We start from the raw sequence: 25,605 nt of genomic DNA, 5'->3' as shown, positions 1-25,605 counted from the left end.
TCTCCCCTACCACAGCAATCCAGCTCCACTTACATACCACATCCATGCCCCCTGCACCTGCAATCCTTTCCCGCTAGCCCTGGCTCACGATCTCCCTTCCTCAGAATGGGAGGACAGAGATGAAAGAGACAGACAGACAACAAGGAGAGAAACCCAGACAGGGTGTGTGTGAGAGGAGAGACTGTGATAGAAAGGTGGGTGAAAACACCTGTCAACACTTGGAGCTTGAGCACCCTACCATGCAATCCTCCGCAAGCCCACCAAAATGTAAAACCTCTCACGCCCCACCCAGAGAGATCAGTGAGAGAGCGAGATGGTGAGGAGAAGAACACAGATCAAAGAGACAGGGTGACAATGATTACAGAAAGATGGAGGGGGAGAGAGTTGAAAGAGACACATGGGAGGCATGAGGCTGGAGATTCACAAAAGGGTATGAGGCTGGATAGACATGCGGGCTTGAAGCTGGAGAGGCACATGGGGTGGAGAGATGTACAGTCTGAATTTGGAGAGACAGAGGACATGAGACTGGAGAGACTCAGGGGCATGTGGTATTAGAGACACCAAGAGGACATGAGTCTGGATAGACACAGAAGGGACATGAGGCTGAAAATGCACAGCACTGAGGGATGATCTTCTAGAAACAAAGAGAGAATGATGCTATATGGTGGCCACACTACCTATCAACCTGGTCATATAGTGAATGAAGGGTGAAAACTATTAGTACTGTATATACACACTACCAGAGGATGATCATTTTCAGATTTAATGCATTCAATCTCATGCCCCATACACACTACCCGATCAGGAGCGCGCATCGTTAATGACACTGAGTGTACGCACTGGACAAGATTGTGAAAGATCTCGCTCAGATCGGCCCTTCTGAGCGAGATCCTTCACTTTCTCGTCTAGTCTGTATGGGGCTTTAGATTTAGTACATGCAGTCTCAAATAAGATCTGCTGATTATGTGTTATTAATGTAATATTATTTATTCATTGTACTTGTGTAAGTTGTGTGTTCTTTTGTTGGCTGTGTGCATTCATTCAGTGGTAATTTTTTCGGGTGTACTACGTTATGTCGGCTGTCGGGGTCCCGGCACCCAGCATACCGGTGCCAGGATCCCAACTGACGGCATGCTGGCAGCGGTGCAAGCGCAAAAGAGCCCCTTGCGGGCTCACTGCACTCGCTATGCTGAGGGCACGGTGGCGCGCTCTGTGCGCCATGCTATTTATTCTCCCTCCAGGGGTGTCGTGGACCCCCAAGAAGGAGAATAGTTGTCATTATGCCGGTTGTCGGGATCCTGGCGTCAACATATCAAATGCCTCACCATTTTTTCACCTTTTCTGTTTTGTGATTGTAAAATTCTAACTATTAGTTTCATTTTGAAAGACAACATACATTTATTTTAAAAGCATACATTGTACTAATGATGGTACTTGTCTCAAATAGTTTTTTTTTATGATGTATCTTCTACATACACTATCCCCTTAATTATGGTACTTTCCATTAATACACCGGAAACTTTGCAATATATACAAGTTTAGTGGCCACCGTGTTCCGTACTATGCATAAGAGGCCCAGATCAAACCATGAAAAGCAGCACCAGACCATTAGTCTTCAACAACCAAATTAAAGCTGTCAATCCAGATTCGGGCAGAAAGAAATTTCCTGATGTCTACCACATACAGATTCACTGTCCAGTCTCATCATCATCAATTTTGCTATGCTGATGTTATTTTAAAAAATCATTATGGTTATGGCTGTACTTCTGAGATCCACAGGACTGACCTCTTAATCTTCTTAAAGGTAAGATCCCCACTTCTTCTCCAGAACCTATTGTAGCTGATAGTCCAGACCTTAAAGTCCCATGTATGGATCATTCGCTATCCAAACTAGTGCCCTGCCTGCAAATTATATTTTTGGGATATTGTTCAATACCAGCCAGAAAATATCCTATTGCTATACAGTCTAATTTCTATTGGCTCTCAGACAGATGCTTATTCGCTCTGCATAAAGGTCTTACAGAAGATGTATTGACCTTTGAGACAGTGCAATTTTCATAGTTCCACTCTAGGGAATTCTATATTTGGCTAATTTCTAAATGGACCAAAGCAGTTTATCAGACTTTCTCCAATAGCATGTCACTTCCTACTGAGGTGGCTGAGATTTGATAAGATCAACAGTTGTTCCTTTGTCCTTGGGACTGTACAATCATGATGACCTACAGTATGTCACCATTCAGCCATGGGGGAAGCTGTGGCTCTACATCACTGTCTTTGGGGCTTTAATTACTAAACATCAGATTTGCAGTAAATTACAATCCAACAAGCATCAACGGTGAATGACAATATAAAAACAAACGTAGCATCGTTTTTCACAGTGAATTGGTTTTCAATTACTGCACTGGTAACTAGAATTTGTGCAGCCTTTGAGGTGTAAAAATTTTGCATTGTAGTTCGTTGAAACGAGCATTTTCAAATTATTGCAGCTGCAATTCCAGCAACAGATGCAAGAGCGGCCGCAGCAGCATTCATCTCTCAACCAGGCTCTAAAGCTCTATTATTGACGTAGGTTTGGCTAAAAATTATCACAGAGTATGGAAGAATTAAATCTCTTGGTGCAGGTAGTGTTTTAAAAAAAATTCTGTTTTTTGTTTGTCTTTCAATTGGCCTGACCTAGTAGCCTAAAGATACTGGGCCTGATTAAGAGGTGGATGCAGTGTTGATTTCAGATAGAAGAGGCTGATGAATTAAGTTTGCGAAGGTGCTTGAGTCACACTGCACATGTGTGCTAATGGCTGCCACCAGGGGACACAAAGTCAATTTAGTCGCAGAGAAAGACAATTTCTTCAGGCATTCCTAGGAGGCAACAGGGGGGGTGGCTAGTCATGAGTGTGTTGCGGCCAGTGACTGCATCCAAAGAGGCAGTTGCACTGGCACCAGTGGCAATGTTCCAATGGACATTCTGAGCAACCATAGGGCTGCTCTAATGTGCAATGGTGCAACGGATGTGCAACCGATGGCCCAACTTTGCACACAAAGTGGCAGATTAGCGCCGCAGCCAATGAGCGTCTCTGTACGAATTCCATCAGTTGCTGCATCAGCATAAAGACAAAGTAACACTGTGTAAAGAGTGTAAAGAGATGCAGTCATTAGTGACTACATCTGAATCGGGACCTCTGATCTCTAAACTGTTGATCTGCTACAATCTATAATATACACTGTTTTGTGCCACTGGCCTAATAACTTTCTATCAACTTACAAGCAGGACAGCCATGTGATACAGTACTGTATATCAATATATTGTTACAGATAACTATTATAGCTATCATTACTTTTGTCACACTTGCATTATATGACTGCAGTCAAGTTTTGTTTTTATAATGTGTTGTAATAATTATTATATGGAATTACAATTACAGCTTTTGGGATATCTATTTATTTGTCATGATATTACGTACTGTATGTTGACTCAACTATTTTCTCTCGTTTCAGCCTAAGGTAGTTTTCGAATTCCACCTAAATCAGGATATAGAAATTGTGGGGTAAATGTAGTAGCCTGTGAATTACAGGCATTAGGGAGTTCCCGGCAAGCCTGGCCGATGTTTCACAGGGGCAATCAGTCAACCTGGTTTTGCCTTTTAAATGACTGTCCCTTTAAATCATTGGGCAGATTCTCCAGGAACACGCTGATGCCTGCAATTCGCAGGCTATCACATTTACCCCTGAGGCTGATGTTTTGAGGGTAAGAAATCTGAGTAGGACATTAGACCTTTGTAAGACAGATAGCCCATTGGTCATATATGACAAATAGGGAGACACTGCATTCCTACCCTTTGGGATGGATTATAAGTTAGATGGTCTCTTTGCACAGATGCAACAAGTGAGTATCAGCATACAGTGCATGCATGGATGGGAATTTATGCATTTCTGTGTAACTACAGAATCTGGATCTTTGCCGGATATGTCTATTTGTGAAAGGAGCATTTCAGGTTGGGAACAGACACTAGCAATTGGCATAAGGCAATAAATTAGGCGTCCATAGCATCACGCAAACACTGCCACTTTGTGTCTGACTCATAATAAACCACTTTATTCTCTTCTTTTATGATTATTAGTTCACGGTTTAAAGGTTTTCCAAAAAGAAAAACTGTTTATCACTGTGTAAAGTATAACTTCATTAGATAAAAATTGCGAACGCTCTTAAACAACGGATATATCCCAGACTCGGGGGCCATTGTCCATTTAGCCCCGAGCAGTCTATACCATATTTAAATGTGAGCCAAGTGCTAAATGTGTTTTGTATAGAATGCCAAGGGAGAAGAGCTGTAACTAGACTTTTTAGTGCTCTGTGCCAGAAAGAGATTTGGCTGCCCCCCCATATTTTTCCAATAGGACAAATCCTCTTGATACCACATTTATGCACTCAACCCGAGAGCTTGCCGCCATTAAGCCACAATACCCCTCATTAAATAACACATTTCAATATACAGACACACCCAGGTTTAAAAACCCACAAACACCCCGCCCACTTAGCCACTTGATCCTGCATAAAAACAATGAGATATATGAAGCTACCTGTACCCCATAAAAAAATAACCAGCACCATAATCGAGCAGATCTATGTAGTGTGCAGCAACACATCCAATCCCTTGCAGCCACACACTACATATATCTTGCCCAAGTGTAACTCTGATCACCTCTTCACAAAGTACAAGACAAGCTTCAAATAGTTAAATCTCTCCAGCTTGGAATTCTCTAGCTTTTTCTAGCTTTCTATTGATAGCTCAATGAATAGAGTTTATGACTGCAATGTCATATGTAACGAGTCTGAATCCTGGCAACATCAGCACCCCAAAATGTAATAAAGGACAGTGCGACTGAACAACAAAGAGCTATTCAAGTCAAGTCCATAAATGCTGTATAGGTATTAGCGACAAAAGGGGTGGGGGTAGGAGATACGGGCGGTCAGGAGATACTGGGCTTCAAAAAGGGGGAAGCTGCAAGTGAAAGTAATTAGATAAGTGACAAATGCTGCTAACAGCGCCCCCTACCCTGCAGCACTATGTGCGGAGCACACCTAGTTATGGCCCTGCAAGGGAGGAACATACAGTAGATCATGATATTACTGTCAGTGGTTTCCAGGGGATCGGTATGTAATCCCGTCAGTAGTATACGGAGAGTGGGATCCCAGCCACCGGTATGCTGACTCACTGTACTCGCCACGCTGCGGGCACAGTGGCTCACTACGCTCGCCACAGGAGTTGTTCTCCCTTTGTGGGTGTCGTGGACACCCATAGAGGGAGAAAAGCCTGTGGTGACGGATTCCAGTGTCAATATTTCAGTGCTAGTCGGGTTCCCGCCCCAGTGTCTGCATTGTGACGTCTGGGATACCGCCTAGCGGTATAGTAACCGCTTCCCGTATTCATTTGCTGCTAGCTTCCGTATGTTTTTATCTCAGCTGAAAATTCCCATCAATAGTGGAAAGTGGAAACAATATTACTTTGTTCTTACCTTTAAGGGAACAACCTGCATCAGAATGGCAAAGTTGGTGAGATGATTGCAGCGACAAACTGAATAATTCAAGTCTCCTGCAACGCGGATGCATCCCTCATTGGACCAAATGCCAGAACCAGAACTGCAAAATGAAATGTGTTACATTGAACATACAGTACTAGCTTTAAGAGTGACACTGGCGCACATAGAACTGTACTAACAAGACCCACTTTGTCCTCCTTCACTGGATTCTTGATTTGCTGATAAGGTCAAGATGTAAATAAGTGGGCAAATGATTCGCTTTTAACTATACTAAAAATGGTATCCGGTCCATACTGTAGATCTACACTAAACAGGTCTACAGTCAATAGGTCGACTACTAGTGGTAGACATGCATTAGGCCGACAGGGTCAAAAGGTCAACAGAGTCAAAAGGTCAACAGGTTCAAAAGATCGACAGGGTCAAAAGGTAAATATGAAAATAATAATAACACATATGGTTGTTTTTTTCATTTCTTTTAACTTTTTCATACTATACCATCCACATGGACTATGGGTCTAATTCAGACCTGATCGCTGTGCTGCAAATTTGCAGAGGTCTGCGATAATATAGTCGCCATCCAGGGAGAGTGAAAACCTGCCCCGTGCAAGTGTGCAAATGCATGTGTACGCAGTGTGAAAATTCCGCCAGACAGCAGACAACTGCAAATCTGTTCACAACTCACTCACCATCAAATGATTTTTCCAGTCTGTGCGTAGCCCAGGACTTACTCCTACAGTGCGATACAAACAGGCTGATCGGGGCTGATCGGGGAGCTGACGTCACACACCTGCCCTGAATACACTTGGGAACGGCTGCATTTTTCTTGACAGTCCCTGAAAATGGCCAGTTACCACCCACAAATGTCCTCTTCCTGTCAATCACCTTGGGAACACCAGTGCGATCAAAATTTTCGCACCATCCTGTCGCTGTTTGGCGATGCACCTGCGCATTGCAGTGCAGATGCATGCGCACTCATTCAATAATCGGCCGCTGTGTGAATTCGCACAACAGCGATCAGGTCTAAATCAGGCCCTGATTTGGAATAGTAACTTTGCCCGAAGCATGGCGAGCGAATGCGCTACACTAGTGTGACTTGTTTGTGGCAGAAAAATTACAAAACACCCCAAAAAAACCCAAAAAATTGCATCTACCTTTTTTGTATCTACCATTTAATTGTCGACATTTTGACCCTGTCAACCTTTTGACTCTGTCGACCTTTCCTACTGTCTACCTATTCCAACTCGACCTTTTGACCCTGTCAACCTAATGCATGTTGAGTATTAGTGGTCGACCTATTGACTGTAGGTCTTGTTAGTGTAGATCTATTGATCCACACCCACTGAAAAAACGGCAATGGCTACGGTTAGTTTTCCTGACGTTTTCAAATTCTTCTGCCAAATAAGTGTTAAGTCTTATCTCTTTAGGGGAGGTAGCAGTGAGGAAACAGGGGTGATACTGTAAGTGTTTGTATAGGATTTTCAAAGGAAGGGAAGAAGTGCACAAATTATTTATTAAATCTTGGACAGCAGGGATGTGCGGCCCCCTTTAAGTCTTTATTGACACAGTAGTACAATATTTGAAAGTCTAGACAATTGCCAGTTGTACAGTAAATTATAGAATAAGCAACAATCTTCAAAATAGTATGAACACTACTAGTACTTACTATTCTTAAAATAAATCTGTAAGATTTGGACTATATAGTCAAAATCTTAAGGAAAGTTAGTGCAGATCTCAAGGTGTTAGGGTGTGTACGGGTGTGGTATTGAAAGTCGACAGTAACTAGGTCGACAATGTCTAGGTCGACCACTATTGGTCGACAGTAACTAGGTCGACAGGGTGTCTAGGTCGACAGGGTCTTTTGGTCGACATGTTCTAGGTCGACAGGTCAAAAGGTCGACATGAGTTTTTAATGTTATTTTGGTGTCGTTTTCTTCGTAGAGTGACCGGGAACCCCAATTAGTGCACCGCGTCCCCTCGCATGGCTCGCTTCGCTCGCCATGCTTCGGGCATGGTGCCTTCCCTCCGCTACCGCTTCGCTCGGCACAGATTACCGTTCCAATCGTAGTCCACGTGGATCGTTAAGTATGAAAAGGTTCAAAAAAAGAAAAAAATTGTGAAAAACTCATGTCGACCTTTTGACCTGTCGACCTAGAACATGTCGACCTAGACACCCTGTCGACCTAGTTACTGTCGACCAATAGTGGTCGACCTAGACATTGTCGACCTAGTTACTGTCAACTTTCAATCCGGATCCCGGTGTGTACACACGGTGAGATATTTTCTTTCGATTTTGACTATATAGTCAAAATCTCAAGAAAAGTTAGTGCAGATCGCAAGGTGAAAGTCACCTTGCGATCCCGATTGGATCCCGATGCGCGGTCCCGCCAGGTCGGCATCGCAAGAAAAGATAGACTGTGCAGGCAAGTCAATCCTTGCTAGATCGGTGTACTATCTAGTTCATCTCACATGTCAATGACATCTCTTAGGCAGCTTGCGATACAGATTCGATCCCAATGCGCACTCCCATGGGGTCGGTATCACAAGGCTAGATAGACTGTGCAGGAAAGTCAATCTTGACTATCTAGTGTACTATCTAGTACAAAGTATAGAAAAAAAAATGCACTTAGTCAAAATCGTACATAGACAAAATCTGTACTATCTGGGCTGTGGGGGAGTTCAAGGGACATCGCATAATCAAAATCAGGCATAGCAGGGATCTCATTGTGTGTACACACCTTTACATAAGGGTTAATTCAGACCAGATAGCTGCTGTGAGTGTTCGCACAGCAGCGATCAGGTCTGAAGTGCGCATGCACCAGCGACCCAGTGCGCCAGTGCATGGCAGACAGCCGATGGCTGTTTTATCCCTGCGATTGCCTCTGCCTGATTGACAGGCACGGGGCAGGAGGGGGCGGCCCGCCGGCATTTGGACACCGTTTACGGGGCGCGATCCGGCCAACGCAGGTGTGCCTGGACCGCTGGGGCAGGCCGCGGCAGCTGCGTGACGCCACACGCAGCCGCTGCGACCTGGGCAGCGACTTGTAGCTCCATGCCAGTGCACAGGAGCTGCACTGGGTGAGAGCAACTCCTACAGTACAAAAGCATCGCCGCTGTCCGATGCTTTTGTACTTGTACAACTGGGTAGGGCCAGACATGCGGGGTGGACCAGCCCTGTGCTGGGCGTCCCCCCGCATGTCAGGGAAGCTGATCGTAGATGTGCTAAATTTAGCGCATCTACAATCAGGTCTGAATCACCTCCATAGAGAGAACAAATCCGATTGGGCAGTGTGGAAAAGGGTAGGTGAATGCTTAATGTGATCAAGTTGTTTCACCAGTTGTTAAACACCTGACATTGCAGCATGTCAGAGCAACTCAACTTTTATTTTGTGCAAATAGTCATTTTATTGTTGCCATTATTATGGGATCAGTATGATGTACCAATGGTGGGGATGCCGGCCATCAGTATACCAACAACGACATCCCGGCCGCCAGTATGCTGGCGGCAGGGCAAGCGCAAAGAGTCTCCTAGTTGGCTCGGAGGTTCACTGCACTTGCCAAAGATTCTATTCCCACTCTATGGAATTCCTAGAATTCAGATTTCCGGTGCATCTAGAGTAACATAAAATACATTTTTAAATACTTAATAACTAAAAGGAAATATTTTCTGGACTGTATGGACTAATGAAGTGTGCATAATCATGGACACACACTGGACACACACTTCTGGTTGTGCACACAGTCCACTGACTGATGTTTAAATAAATTGTAAGTGAAATGGCTGCTTGTACATGCAAAGTTCCGTGGAGAATGCAGAGTGAAACATGACATAGGTTTTTTTTCTCAATTTATTTTATTTCACCTCACCCACCTCTGGCAGGCTGCAACTATGATGGCACAATGTGCCACCACACAGGGCATCGTAAGGCAGGGGGCGCAGTTCTGCAGCACCTGTTTCAAGATGTACTTCTTCACTCAACCCAGCCAATTGTCCTCCTAACCCTCTTGTCCACACTCATGATCTACCCGTTCTGTGTCACCCCGGTTAGCCCTTCACCTTTTAGATTGTAAGCTCTCCCCTCATGTACCTTCCTTCCCTTACTTACACTATCTTATACTCAGTATTCCCTTTGATAGCACCTAACCCCTGGCTTTCTGTATATACCTTGTACTTGTCCTATAAATAAAAGATGATGATGATAATAATAATAATAATAATAATAATAACCTGTCAGTTTTCTGTTTTTAACAGCCTCACTTGCAATTTCCTCCTCATTAATCCCCGGGATCAGCTGGCCATGCATATTTTCCCCTCATGTCCTTAAGCACCTTTAGTCACACACTCCTTTATTTAAGGCACACATTTCAAAATACTCTCATACTTCCCATACAGGAGCAAATAGCTCCATGTGTTCGGTGTCTGACTGCAATATGGGTTTGATTTTTGGTTATGACAGTATTTTGAATGTGTGCCTTAAATAAAGGAGGATGTGATTGAAAGTCCTGGGTATGACTACCAAGAAATGTGTGATGTAAAATTAAGGATAATGTAACTAAATGACAAAGAGCTCCCAAATTTGGTGCATACATAACAGTATAAGATTAGTGTTCAAATACATTTTCTGGTGAGTGCTCTGTATTGTATACTGTAGGTGTTCTATATATTATATATATATATATATATATATATATATATATAAAATTCCATCTGCATACTATACCCCATAGGGGGGAAGTGGGGCACCCAACTGGATGTAACTATTTGTCTCTGCGAGTGCTGGACAGCACTTTTTATACGTCGAGGACCTGCAAGGTCATCTCCAGTCAAGGCACCACAGCACCTCATTAGGACAGACATAATACGGTGTGGGGATTGAAGTGTGTGCTACACTATCCCAACTTGAAGTGACACCACAGGAGGAGGTCGTAGGTTTCAGCAATTTCACCCTGCCTATCAGTGAATTACTATCCCTGACAGATACTGAAGCAGAATCTATTCTGTTCACTGAAAGGATTGTGAATACACAATAAGCAGAACCTTCAGAACATCTTATTATGCAATTAAGCAGAGCTAAATGTATTTCTTTTTACACTATGTCTCCCTATCAGATTATTATAGGGATAAACGGATACCCCGGGGGTTCAGAATTCCTACCATAGGAAAGCATAACCGGGATTTTTGCAGAAAGTGGGCAGCTGTGCTAAATAAATGCTCACTTGACCGTATCCTATTGGTTATAGAAGAATCACAGAGGGAACTTAACCTGGTTAAAGAAAACATGTCACCTTTGAAAAAGAACACCTCACCAGAATTGAAACAGAGACTCTGGAGGACTGGATGGTGAAACTAAATGAACAAATTAATAAATATAGTACAGATCTGATCAATTTTAAGAAAAATAAATTAATGACTGTAATATGTGATTACGATCGACATCAACTATACAGCTGGGCATACAACAAAGGATCTTCATAATCAGGGGTCCCTAGACACAAAAGAAGGGTGGGAAGATTTTCCCTGGAGACAGACAATTCCAGCACAACAGGATCCTCCACGGACACAGAATGTGCCAATGCGTCGAGCTCTGGAACTGTATGAAATCCAGAGACTGGGGTCCTGACAAGATCAAAAAAATGACAGTGCAAAAAAGTCAGAACCAGAAGGGGTAGCCAAAACACAAGGGAAGTGAGGAAAAGCAGCAAACAGAAAGACGTAGTCTTCAATCTCTCAAACCGACAGATGAAGTGACAGTCCTTAATAAAGGTTTGTCATTTGTCCCCACGCGCACCCCAGATGCTTTTAAGATCAAGGTGGACCTATTCAAGTTCAATAGGTGCATCAAATTAACGGGATTTTTCAGAGACTCTCTACCTTTACAGAATACTCTACTGGTATACAAGAAGTCCAAGTTTGACCCATTCTCTTCCAGTAACAGCATCAGGTCCTTCTCAGGATGTATAGAATCTATAATTGAGGAGAGTTCATTATCACCATATCCTGGACAGTTTAATCTGTCCAAAGCAGAATCAAAGACCTTGAGGGATCTGGGCTCATATCAGGACATCATCATCCGGCCTGCGGACAAGGGGGGTGGGGTCATAGTACAGGACTTTATCCAGTACGAAGAAGAAGTGTACAGACAATTGGGGAATGTCAATACTTATGAGGTGCTTTCAAAGTATCCAACCATTAGTTACAAAGAAGAGATGGATAGCATCTTACATGCAGCGGTTGTGGATAAAATAATACCATCCACAATTAAAGTTGCATTAATTCAGGAATGGCTAATGACCCCAGGGTTCTACACCATCCCTAAGCTACATAAAGACACCAAAACACTAACCGGACGACCTATCATAGCCGCAAGGGATTCACTATTCTATGTAGTTTCCCAATACTTAGATGATTACCTACAACCTTTGATTTAAAATCAGCCTAGATTCTTGAAGGACACTACAATCTTTATCAGAAACTTACAAGAAATCTCTCCTCTAACCCATAAGTACCTGTTATGTACCTTTGATGTGATCAATCTGTATACCAGCATTCCCCACGAGAGAGGTCTGGATGTGATGAAACAATTCCTTCATTCTCAGTCTTATTATGCTGGACCGGATATTGACTTTTTCAGGTCCCTGTTATGGCTTACACTATGAAGGAATTACTTTTTGTTTGATAAAAAATCTACCATCAGCTTAACTGGGTGCGCGATGGGATCATGTGCCACACCCAGTTTTGCAAATATCTTCATGTGCAAGGTGGAACAGGATTTATTTTTTACAGACCATCAGTCACTCCATTAAAATGTATTTCCGCTACATAGACGATATCTTCATCCTATGGCAGGGAACGGTAGATTCATTCCAGGCGGCCTTGCAGTGGATCAATGCACAGGACGAAGCAATTCAATTTAAATTTGAATGTGAATTACACGCCATTCATTACGTTGATGTATTGGTCTCTATTGATGAATATCTGAATTTAGTAACCTCAATGTACTACAAGCCCACCGACAGGAATACGATCCTGGAAGCCAACATTTATCACCCATTGTCTACAAAATGGGGTTTAACACATTCACAATTTTTGAGGCTTGTAAGAATCTGCAGCTATCCAAGTGAAGTAGAAAAACAAATGGACTTAATGTTCCATACATTTTTACAAAGAGGGTACCAACCTAACTTATTGAGAGAGGCTATGCAAAAAGCTTTAACTTTGTCACAAGAACAAGCCCTCCCGCCCCCTTCAGCAAAAAAGGACAATATCATTTGGACACAAGAGTTTCACACAGCAAGTAAATATTTGAATAAACAAGCCAAACAAATCTGGCCAGGAATTATCTACTATGAAATCAATCTCTATCTTGACCTCATTTAAATGCGGAAGAAATAATAAGGACATAGTTGTCCATAATGATATCTCACAATTTAATAGCAACCAACTGATACATTTTTTATTTCGGAAACAGTGGAACTTCCGGTGCTTAGGGTGTACCACCTGCAGCTGCCTGGAACAAGGTAACAAATTCCAACATCCAAGATCAGGCAAAACATTCTCCATCATACATACAGTAACCTGTACCACTACACATATTGTATATTATATTAAATGTCCTTGTGGACTTCTGTATGTTGGAAAAAGTATACGACAATTCAAGGAGCACTTAGCCCTCCATCGTTCAAGTATTCAAGTGGCACTGGAAGGAAAGGGCTTTGAACAGCCCATAGCAAGACACTTTTAGGAACATCAACACAGTCTGGCATCTATTAGATAAAAGATCATAGACTAGATTCCTCCCAATATTCAGGGAGGAAATAGAGGAAGAATGCTTCTGCAAAGGGAAGCAAGATGGATTCACACGCTTCAAACAGTACAACCAAATGGATTAAATTAAACTCTTAGTCTAACTTGTTTTCTGTAATTTGCAGGCCCCAGGTGTATAATCAAGGATGTATGGCCCATGAATTTTAGTGACCTAGAATCCAGGAAGTATTTTGTACATTTTGCAGAATTGGGGTGCTAGTTAGTACATTCACTGGTAATGTTTGTCTAATTTATCATTGAGTCATATTGGTTGACTTGATTATATGGATATATGGGTGTACATTTTCTACAGATGTACACCGAATGGTTATGGACGTCTACAGTTATGTTATATGGTAGATGTATATATACGTCCAGTATAACCAGTCCAACCCACAGTCACCCACAGGGGATCTAAATTAATATTCATATAGCTTTAAGACTATTGTGTCCTAATATTAAGAATTTATGAGCGATTCTTGTCAAGAATACATGTTCTGGTCTGCAGCCTATGGGATTCCAAGTAGCTTTTTTCCCTTGATCTGTATGATTACAATGTAACCCCACTGTTTTTTTTTAAGTCAGGACTTGGTTTTCATTACTATTTTATATTGTACACGGGTTCTAGGTTACGGGCATACACTGCAGCAAGCCGCGCCTACCCACCCGGGCCGGACCTTCGGCACAGTGTCGTGCCGATGCTGTCATCAGACACCTGCAGGATGGCATGGTGGCAGCATTCACATAAAATGGTGAGTCTTTATAAATGTTCTGTATTCTTGTGTGTCTTCATGTCTTGATAAAAAAGAGGATAGTCCCTGAAACGTTGACCACTACTGCACACCTGTGTTGTCATTTATTTGCGCCTGGAGTGGCAATGATCTTTCATCTGCATATAAATAAATATATATATATATATTTATCATGTGGGAAAAGGCATCATAGCAAGTGCTTTCACTGGGCGCCAGGGCTCACACTGTTTGAAAGAAATGGGGGAGGCGCCAATGCTTTTCCAGGCTTAGGGCACCAAAATTCCTAGTTAAGGCTCTGGACCCTGGCGAAGTTTTCTGGCATGATACAGGCTCCATTCTCGGCCTCTTCATCTTCAGCAGGTTGTACAGCATCTTTGTCAAAATCTAGCAGTAACTCAAAACTTCTTTTCTGGGGTGATTTGCGACTGAGGCTCTGACTACTGTCAAGACCCTACAGTATGTGCTCAGTCTTTCGGACTGTGAGCAGCAGGAGCCACGGTCAGTGGGAGCAGTGACCTAATGGAGCCATCACAGGAGCCCCTGCTAATGTGAGCCATCAGCAGGTGCCCCAGCCAGTGCGAGACCTTGACAATGAGAGACCCTTACAGCTGGAGCCTGACAAGTGAGAGCCATCACCTGTGGGTGCCTTGGCCAGCGTGTGTCGGGTTTGTGTTGGTAAGTCAGTTCAGCACGCTAATTATATATTATGCTGGGTACATACTGGCAGATATATTGGCTGATTGGCCAATATATCATTAACTGATCGGTGGGTGTGTACAAACAATATGTCTGTGAACAAGTTCATTCATAGACATATTGCATATGCTCTGCCGATATATAGGTGCTTCATTCTGTGTGTATGTCGAACTCACCAGCGCGCACAGTATTTCTGCCATTAGGCATGTCATCTGGCTGGGACGGGTTATTCAAATAATCCAGAGTCCATCCTTCAGTGCTACTGAAGTCAACATGAGACACGATCTTTGCTGCTGAGACTGGTTCCCACCGCCTATATCTTTAGGGATGTATCCAGTAAGATATTGTGTATGCTGGATCTCCCATGCGTTCCCCCCCCCCCCCTTCCCTTGACCCTCCCCTATTGATCATGAAATATGGGGCTGCTAAACACCAGTGAGCTTAAATCATATTTTATGATAAAGCTATCCACAGAGATGCCATGTTATCTTCTTACCGAGGGCAGCACGCAGAATATTGGATGAAATAATTGCTATATGTAATACATTTCAATAATACTTTCAAGCTGAAAAGATTTTATAACATGATTTGATTACAAAAGAATGCAGATGCACATTCTAAGCACTAATAATACTGACACTAACAGTGTGCACCCACATTTTCTTGTACTTCATGGCACTACAAGTCTCAGCATGTTAGCACCTTTTATTATGTTTAAAATTAGGGTGTGCATTCCAGCTCACCTCCCCCCCCCCCTTTATTCTGTAACTGTGTCTGCAGTACATGTACACTTGAAGGCAGATACTCCTTCTGTGTGTGCCAGCTCCCCTCTCACTGACCTTGGGTGATTTTAATAACATGTAAGAACTAGGGATGTTAATAACCCACTTGATGAGGTTCACCTTGATGTGGTAGGTGGCCATGTATTTTTGGTCAAACATGTTATAAGATCCTTATTTATACTCCATGTTAATTGGAGATTATCAGTATATTATTATCAGTATACTTAGTGCTTATAGTGTGCACCTTCATTTCCTTATTTTCTGCATGATATGATTATAGTACGACTATCCAAATAAAGTGTCTGTTACTAACCTGAAGTCCAGAAAAGCACAATACAGGTGAACTTGGTTACTGTTGTTGATGGTCAGTTGCTCAGTCTAAAAGCAATAAAGAAGACTTTTAAGAATCTATGTATAGCATGAAACAGAAACATAGAATTTGTCGGGAGATAAGACCCACTTGGCCCATCTAGTCTGCCCCCTTTTTACATTATTTTTATCTCTAACCTTATTTGATCCTTATTTCTTTGTAAGGATATCCTTATGTCTATCCCATGCATGTTTAAATTGCTCTACTGTCTTAGCCTCTACCACCTCTGATGGGAGGCTAGTCCACTTGTCCACTACCCTTTCTGTGAAGTAATTTTTCCGCAAATTCCCCCTGAACCTCCCCCCCTCCAGTCTCAATGCTTGTCCTCAGGTCCTATTGCTTCTCTTTATTTGGAGAATATTTCCCTTCTCTGACTTTGATATATCCTTGATATATTTGAAAGTTTCTGTCATGTCCCCCCTTTCCCTTCTCTGCTCCAAACTATACATATTGAGATTTCTTAGTCTTTCTGGGTATATTTTGAGATGTAGGCCATGCACCATTTTAGTTGCCCTTCTTTGTACAGTTTCTAATGTATTAATATCCTTTTGAAGATATGGCCTCCAGAATTGAACACAGTATTCTAGATGAGGCCGTACCAATGACCTATACAGTGGCATTATTACTTCTTTCTTCCTGCTGCTGATTCCTCTCCCAATGCAGCCAAGCATCTGACTAGCCTTCCTCATTTCCTTGTTACATTGCTTAACTGCCATTAAGTCATCTGAAATAGTGACTCCTAGATCCCTTTCCTCCTCAGTAGTTTCCAGTATAGTGTCATTAATACTATATTTAGCCTTTGGATTTTTGAGACCCAAATGTATGATTTTGCATTTTTTGGCATTAAACTGTAATTGCCACACTCTTGACCATTCCTCTAGTTTACCTAGATCCTCGATCATTTGTTTCACCCCACCTGGTGTGTCTACCCTGTTGCATACCTTTGTTTCATCTGCAAAAAGGCATACTTTCCCTTTAATGCCATTTGCAATGTCACCAATAAAGATATTAAAAAGCACTGGTCCAAGTACAGATCCCTGGGGTACTCCACTGGTAACATTTCCCTCCTGTGAATGCACTCCATTAACCACAACTCTCTGTTTTCTATCCTTCAACCAAGATCTTATCCATTCAATAATCCTAATATCCAATCCCAAACTTTCAAGTTTATTTAGCAGTCTGCGATGTGGAACAGTGGCAACAGCCTTACTAAAGTCTAGATAAGCTATATCCACGGCTCCACCTTTATCAACCACTTTAGTCACACAGTCAAAAAAGTCAATAAGATTTGTTTGACATGATCTCCCCCCAGTGAATCCATGCTGCTTGGGATACTGTAAATTGCTGGATTTGAGATAATCTACAACTCTTTCTTTTAAGAGTGTTTCCATCAATTTCCCTACTACTGATATAAGACTCACTGGTCTGTAGTTGTTTGCCTCTTCCTTGCTTCCACTTTTGTGCGGTGGGACTACGTTTGCTCTTTTCCAGTCCTCTGGAATTACTCCTGTAGCTAATGACTGGTTGAATAATTCAGTCAATGGTGCTACCAGCACCTCTTTAAGTTATTTTAGTATCCTTGGATGTATCCCATCTGGCCCCATAGATTTGTCCACTTTCAGCTTTGAGAGTTCTGTTAGGACCTTCTCCTCTGTAAATGTACTTGTTTAATTTTCCTGAATATCCCTGCAACTTAACTGTGGCCCCTTCCCCTCTCTTTCAGTAGTAAATGCTGAGCAAAAATAATTATTAAGATGATCTGCTATTAAATTGTCTCCCTCAACAAGACTCCCAGTGTCTCTTTAGTTGTATTATACGCCTTTTGTTTTTCTCCTTTCGCTTATATACCTAAAAAAAAGTTTTGCCTCCTTTACCCACTGACTGGGCCATTTTCTTCTTATCTTGTGCCTTTGCACATCTGATTACATTCTTAGTCTCCTTCTGTCTAACAAGATATATCTCTTTGTCTTCATTATTTTGTGTCTGCTTATATTCCCTAAAAGCCATCTTTTTTTGCTTTCACAATATTTGCTACTTCTTTCGCAGACCACACGGGCTTCCTTTTCCTTGTGTTTTTTCTAACACTTTTGATACAAAGGTCTGTTGCCTTTAATATTGCACATTTTATGTTTCCCACCTCTCCTGCACTGCTTCCAAGTTCGTCCACTCTGCCAAAGGATCACTTACACATTTTCCCATCCCTACAAAATCAGCATTCCTAAAATCCAACACCTTTGTTTTTGTATGGGATGAGTCAGACTCTGTCTTTATGCTGAACCATACTGCTTGATGATCACTGGATCCCAGGTTTTCACCAACTTTTGCGTCCGATATTCTGTCTTCATTTGTAAGTATTAAGTCTAATATTGCGTCTTTCCACGTGGGCTCCCTCACCAATTGGTGGAGGGATGCTCCCTGAAGGGAATTTAAAATTTCCCTACTTCTAGTGGAACTACAGACACCTCCCAGTTTACATCAGGAAGATTAAAGTCTCCCATGATTATTATCTCTCCTTTTAATGCTATTTTAGTTATGTCCTGCAATAGGTTCTTGTCAAGTTCTTCTTCCTGACCTGGTGGCCTGTATATCATGCCAATACGAATAATCGACTTTTCCCCTGTTTCTATGGTCACCCAAAGGGCTCAGTTTTTTCTTCAATACTTTGTATTAATGTAGTATTTATGCTTTTTTTTACATACATTGCTACCCCTCCTCCGATTTTTCCATTTCTGTCCTTCCTAAATAAAGCATATCCCGGTATAGCTATGTCCCAGTCATGATTTTCATTGTACCATGACTCTGTAATTGCCACACTGTCTAGATCATCCCTTGTCATTATTGCAATTAGTTCTGGGATTTTATTTCCTAAGCTCCTAGCATTTGCACACATAGATTTTAGAGTTTTGTTTGTGCTTTTTCTGTTCCTAGCTATGTATACAATATACTAGATTCTTTTTTTCATACAGTGTTTTACCTATAACTAACAGCAGTCATGTGATTTACCTGCAAGAAACGGTCTGGATCCTTATCTCTTCAGGTCAGGCAATGTCTGACAGTACAGTTACTAAATGAGCAACAGCAGGATGTTTTCATGCACAAGTACACACTGTAATTGTGCCCATACACTTGTGAGATATTAGGTGCTATCCTTCGATTTCGACAGCATCTGTGAGAGAAATCGAAGGATTGAATGCACATTTAAGGTACCTTACGACACGATGTGCGGGCACACCGGTCGAATCTCACGTCTTAAGATAGTATGTGCTGCACTTAATACTTATCGAATCGCAGTGCGATCGCATGTGTTTTTTTAACACATGCAATATATCGCACTGCGATGTGTGATGGGCACCCGCCTGGAGTGGCCAGAGGCCGCTCCCACTCGGCGGTGATGTGCCCATCATGTGATTACCATGCGATCTATAGCATGATCACATGGTAATCACTTTGACAGTTCAGGTGCGATTTCATCACACCTGAACTCCTGAACTGCCGATGTGATGCCCCGCGATGTCGCGTCGTGGGGCATCGCACAAGTGTATGGGTAACACATGGATACAATCACATCTCTGCATCTCTGCACTAACTTTCTTCACAGGTGCAGTACCTTGAAAATGTATATATATATATATATATATATATATATACACTGATGTATATATGTATATATATATATATATATATATACAAACACACACACACACACACCGTATATTTATATATTACATATATCCAAATAATGAGGCGGCACTCAGGGGCTGTATAACTTGCAAACCAAAGTGTGTTGAAGCGGTTACGTTCCGGGGAGGTGCTCCCCTTTCCCCTTCTTCAGACCCTGAAGGGGAGCAAGTCCCCGAAAACTTTATCGCTTCAATACACTTTGGTTTGCAAGTTATACAGCCTATGAGTGCCATTTTAACCAAAGTGATAATGTACAGGGAAAAAATGTGGTGTTTCCAAATAGTTACTTTAGCAGCAGTGTAATTCTCTTTTGTCCTAAACAAAGTAGTCAATGATCTTGTATTGTACAAGTAATCACAGGAATTGTGGTACTGCTAAATATAGAAGCCTGTCTACAACAAGGGAGAATATTTTCCATTTAAAAGTATTGATCTGCCATCTTCGGACGCTCCATAGGGAGCAAATTGGCTTTTGTTTAAAATAATATGTTTAACTGAGCATGCAAGTTCATCTGTAAATTACTTCTGATTATGCTTCTGTCATTGATTTTATGACATCCATGCCAGCAATCCTTATATAAGGGCTTTTGCTATTAAAAAAAAAAACATGCTTTAGTCCATTGAACCTTTTCTGATGTATGGGAAGGGATAAGGTTTAAAATCTCACATGGATACATTAGTCATGGTTATCAGATGCAATAAATATTTTACACACTCCATTTATAGTTGGCGTTCACCTGCCACATCTCAGGCATTTGGCGCACTTAATGGAAGTTTGAGAAGCTCTCCAAGTTTTTCTGCTTAGAAACTTCTGGCTATAGAATGCTTAGAATACTTTGTTCTTCTGTAGTAGATTCCACTGTAGAATAAATACATATCTGTCAAACTTGTGCCATGTATAATAACCTGCAGGTATTACACTGTGGGCTTGACTCTGAGTCGCACGTAATACGATTGTGATTCCAGGCACATCTGTGATCAGAAATCCCATGGGAACATCCACCGATATTCTGAGTGGGACGAATCTATGTGATCACGCGGCTCATAGTCCTCCGCTTGCAAGTTCAGCAGTCAGCGCTATCCTCAGCTTCATCCTTGGTGCAGAAAATACGTCTGAAATTTGACAGATCTCTGCACGTGCACAGCTCAGAATAGGACCTAACTCACGTCACAGTTATTCTACATGCGAATACCTCGTTACCGCCCCATTGCTACCCAGGAACCAGAGCTGTAACTAGACTTTTAGGTGCCCTGTGCCAGAAATAGAATTGGTGCCCCCCCCCCCCTATTTTTCCAATAGTGACATAAGGCGCATAATATAGATATTATAATATAAAATATAATATATCGTAATATATTATATTATATTATATATAAATAATACACACACATTTCTAGAACACTGCAAGAAAATTAATTTGGACACAAAACCTCTATATACCACATTCATGCACTTAACTTGAGAGCTCATTGTTATTCAGTTACAATGCCCTTTATTAAATAACACATTTCAATATACTGCCATACCCAGTAGTCAAACCTATAACCTGTGAATTTTAATCAAACACCCTACTCAACAGCATATTTATAATGGGTGGAGTGTGTGCAGTACACACAGGCCCCCGGGGGTTCAGGGGGGCTCACATTACACACCCTGCACCCATTATTTTTAATACTTACCCTCCGGAGTCCCGCAGCGCAGCAGCATCGCTGCAGAGAGAGCTGAGGAGCCTACACACAGAGACTCCCCCTCTATAGAAATGCCCCTGGCCCTACTCATTGAGCTATTTGATCCTACATAAAAACTATGAACACTATATGAAGATACTGGTACTTTGTAAAAAAAAAAATCAGCATTGCAGTTGAACAGATCTATGTAGTGTGCAGCCACACATCCAATCCCTTGCAGCCAGACACTACATAGTTCTGCTCAGCCACAATGTTGACCACCCCTTCACAAAGTAAGAGGTAAACTTCAAATAGTTGGAATTCTCTAGCTTACAATTATTTACCTTTCTATGCAAGGACAGATAGCTCAATGAATAGATTGTCTGACTGCAATGCCACACGCAATGGATTTGAATCCTGGGTATGTTAGCATCTTGAAATGTAATAAAGGACAATGTGACTGAATAACAAAGAAATCTCACGTTGAGTTCATGAATGTTGTATAGGTATTAGCGACAGAAGGGGTCAGGGTAGGAAACGGGCGGTCACGAGATACTAGGTTACAAAAAGGGGGGAAGCTGCAATTGAAAGTAATTAAAACAAATAATTGACAAGTGCAGCAAACAGCGCCCCCTACCCTGCAGCGCTATGTGCTGTAGCACACTCCACACACACCTAGTTATGGCCCTGCCAGGAACACCCATCCAGCCTCAAGTTAAATGTAACCTGGCTTCCGCAACTCAGGTTCACTTTAAATACTGTAGGTTGCATCCACGTTTGGAACTGTATGCCACTCAGAATCAACTCTGGTTTCACATGACCATAAACTCTTCTACTCTTCTGTACAGTATTAGCTCTGGATATTGCAAAACAAACCTAATCTAGTGTTTTTTCCATGTTTAGATAACAGAGATTAGTGCTGTTTTTTGTTTTTTTTTTAAAATGGGCCCGTAAAGCAGAGGTCACTGTGTAGACTTCAGAAATTACCATTTACCTTATTAAAAAAAAAAAAAACATTATTCATTGATTGGTGTCGCCACCGTGCCCGAAGCGTGGCGAGTGCAGCGGGCCCTCAAGGGGACACACAGCGCTCTCCATCGGGATCCCGCATGTCGGGATTCCAACGTCGATATTATGACCACCGGGATCCCGACCGTCGGGATCCCATACTGATTCCACATGTAATAGTAATCTATAGAAACAAACACAAACCAAGACCTGCAGTGCAGTATTTGTCATTAAAGTAGAAAAAGGCATGAGTGGGTTTCAGCCACATAACACCCATTCTCTACTCCCTGGCTGCCTGTAAGATAGCAAATCTATTTCAAGATGTGAAATAGATATCCACCAGATATGCAGAAAAGACCTTTTCTGATCACAATACTCCCAGCAGGTGTCTGAAGCAAGTATGATACATTTTATAGATGGTCCCGACAATGAGAATGCCCACAGGGGACGGGATATTTTACCCCTCCCGTCTCCTATCCTATACCACATGGGAGATGCAAGGGGCTAAGATTTGGGGGTGGCGGCTATGGCTATGTGCCTAACTCTAACCTCCCTGCAGGCCCTAACCCTATCCGTGATCCCGATGCTTACCTTTGAGATGTCGCCAATCAGTGTTCCGGCACTGGGATTCCAGGTGCTGTCAGGATTCCGGCATCGGCCACATGACAGCCTGCCTTCCAACTGCCGTGATGGTAACCAGTGCCATCAATGTAGCAATTTAGAGCATATTCTTTAATGAAAAAAATGTCTTACCTTTTTAATACATATAATAGCAAACCAACTGCTTATAGCAAATGCATGGCGAATGTGAATTTATTTTCCTATACAGGTTGAGTATCCCTTATCCAAAATTCAAAATCCCACATTTTTGGGCCCCATACTGAGATGTATTTACAAACAAATCAAAACACTACGCTCTGGCTTCTAAACAATACTGTGCCACCATAGGATAAATGCAAATGTCCTGTTGATTTGCAAGCTAAAAAAAGAAAGAAAATGTCGAACTAGACACTGGCGTATGGACATGTGACAAAATACACCGGAAAAGGCAATATGAGCCTTCCACTTAGAACATCTTGTAACAAAATTAGAGATAAAGCCGATTTCTGAAAATCTCTTGCCTAAGGGTACTGAGAAGTCAACACATTAACAAAACAATAGAAAGAGCTCTCAAAAATATTAGATAAGCATCCTCTCCTCTACAGTCCTTTGCTTAAGGCAGTTGCTGTATTAAGACAAGATGTGAAGAACTGTTAACAGAACGAGAGGTGATATTTCACAAAGGGCTCATTCTACTCTGTGTTTGTGCGCTAATGTAACTGTCTACCATCATTTTATTAAATTACCAAGCACATATTTAGTTATTTACATGGGTTATTGCCTTTATCTTGAAATATGGCTGCATCATTTCCAAGAAGACTGCAAGAGGTTCTCTTCACTTATAAATAATGCATTTTAATCACTAAAGTTTACTGTAATGTGTCAACCTGTCTATGTTAAAGTCAAATATTATTTAATTAGAACTCTAGTGGGTAGGATATCACAGTTGGGTTGCAATGCATAAACCACTCATTATATCTGGCAATGCAATGCTATGAGACCAGTGGTGCAAGGAGCACAGGAGGAAAGTGATATCCATCTATCACCACGTTTATGACTAAGGGATCAGTGAACATATGTAGCAAGAAATACAACAGAATATAGGGCCTAATTCAGATCTCTTAGAGCAGCAAATCTGTTAGCAGTTGGGCAAAACCATGGGGGTCATTCCGACCTGGACGCACGCAGGCTATTTTTTGCACTGCTGCGACCAGGCAATCGCCGCTTACAGGGGAGGGGGTTAGAGCTGTGCAGGGCTGCGATTGGCTGTGCAGAGAGCTGCACAAGCAAAAAGTTTGTGCAGACTCTGCACAACTCAAGACTTACTCACCGACTGTGATGATCCTTCCTGGAGCTGACATCAGGATCCCTCCCTTCAAACGGCCGGCCACCCCTGCTTTTTCTTTGACACTCCCAGAAAACGGTGAGTTGACACTCCTGGCCAACCTCTTCCTGTCAATCTTCTTGCGTTCACCGCTGCGAACGCTTTCTTCGTACTTCTCGTCACTGCCCATCGCCAGGCAGCGGCGCACCTGCGCATTGCGCCCTGCAAGCATGCGCTATTGTGATCCGATCACATGGCTGCAAAAAACTGTAGTGTGCGATCGGGTCGGAATGACCCCCCATGTGCACTGCAGGGAGGAGCAGATATGAAGATATAACATGTGCAGAGAGCATTAGATTTGGGTGGGGTGTGTTCAAATTGAAATCCTGCATAGAAACAAAATAACCCACCCAAATCTAATAGGCCCTACACACTCGGCGATGTGCCGCCGAGCTGCCCGACCGCCGATACGGGCGACGGGCGACCCGGCGGCGGGGGGGGGGCAGTGACGGGGGGAGTGAAGTTTCTTCACTCCCCCCGTCACCCGGCTCCGTAGACTTGCAGGCAAATATGGACGATCTCGTCCATATTAGCCTGCCTGCACAGCCGACATGGCCCCAGCGATGAACGAGCACGGGGCCGCGCATCGTTCATCGCTGGAGCCTCCACACTGCACGATATGAACGTTATCTCGTTCATTAATTAACGAGATCGTTCATATCGTGCAGTGATATCGGCATGTGTGTAGGGCCCATAACTCTCTCTGCACATGTTATATCTGTCCCCCCCCCCCCCTGCAATGCACATGGTTTCGCCCATTAGCTAACAAATTTGCTGCTGCGATCAGGTCTGAATTAGGCCCACAATTTTGTTAGCTGCAATCCATGGTGCTCAAATTTGGTACTCTTTACTAATGATCACTTTTTGTTATTAAACCATTGTACTTTCACATTTCGCCAGGAAGTGGAGTCTTTTGCAAGCTGCCACTTAGTAAATAAACCCCTTGTGTTTATGAATGATCATCTTCTTTTCATGCTGCTAGGAGGGTTGTCTTGCAGGGCAACAATAATTCTATGCACAGAGCATATGTGATTGCCAAATGTTTGATGAGCATGACACTGATGTTATTCAAATGTTATGGCCTTCTCAGTCACCAGTCCTAAACTCAATCAATAATTATGAGATATTCTGGAACAACGCCCGAGACATAATTTCCAAAATAATCCTAGTGTCAGTTAAGTGACTTTCTTGTTGCAGGATGGTGCTGCATCTCTAAGACAGTTCCGGACACTGGTACAGTACATTGCATTTGATCCAACATCCTATTAAGTGGCTTTTATTGGTGTTTTCAATTGTTTGTTGTCTTTTACATACGCTGAGCACAAGAAG

At 42.4% G+C, this 25,605-nt stretch overlaps 1 protein-coding gene across 3 annotated transcripts in view; it reads right to left on the bottom strand.

The window, feature by feature from the left end:
* The window catches only part of ADGRD1 (adhesion G protein-coupled receptor D1), a 1,058,506-nt gene that overhangs the window by 505,548 nt on the left and 527,353 nt on the right, over nucleotides 1-25,605 (bottom strand). For all 3 annotated transcript variants that reach the window (XM_063964650.1, XM_063964651.1, XM_063964652.1), the window contains 2 exons: nucleotides 15,880-15,944; nucleotides 5,512-5,635 (listed from right to left, as the gene is read on the bottom strand). In XM_063964650.1, the coding sequence (XP_063820720.1) occupies nucleotides 5,512-5,635; nucleotides 15,880-15,944 (189 nt within the window). The remainder of the gene's footprint in view (nucleotides 1-5,511; nucleotides 5,636-15,879; nucleotides 15,945-25,605) is intronic.

This window comes from Pseudophryne corroboree, chromosome 1 (genome assembly GCF_028390025.1).
Source record: "Pseudophryne corroboree isolate aPseCor3 chromosome 1, aPseCor3.hap2, whole genome shotgun sequence".
Lineage (NCBI taxonomy): Eukaryota > Metazoa > Chordata > Amphibia > Anura > Myobatrachidae > Pseudophryne > Pseudophryne corroboree.
This window is presented reverse-complemented; position numbering and strand designations above follow the sequence as displayed.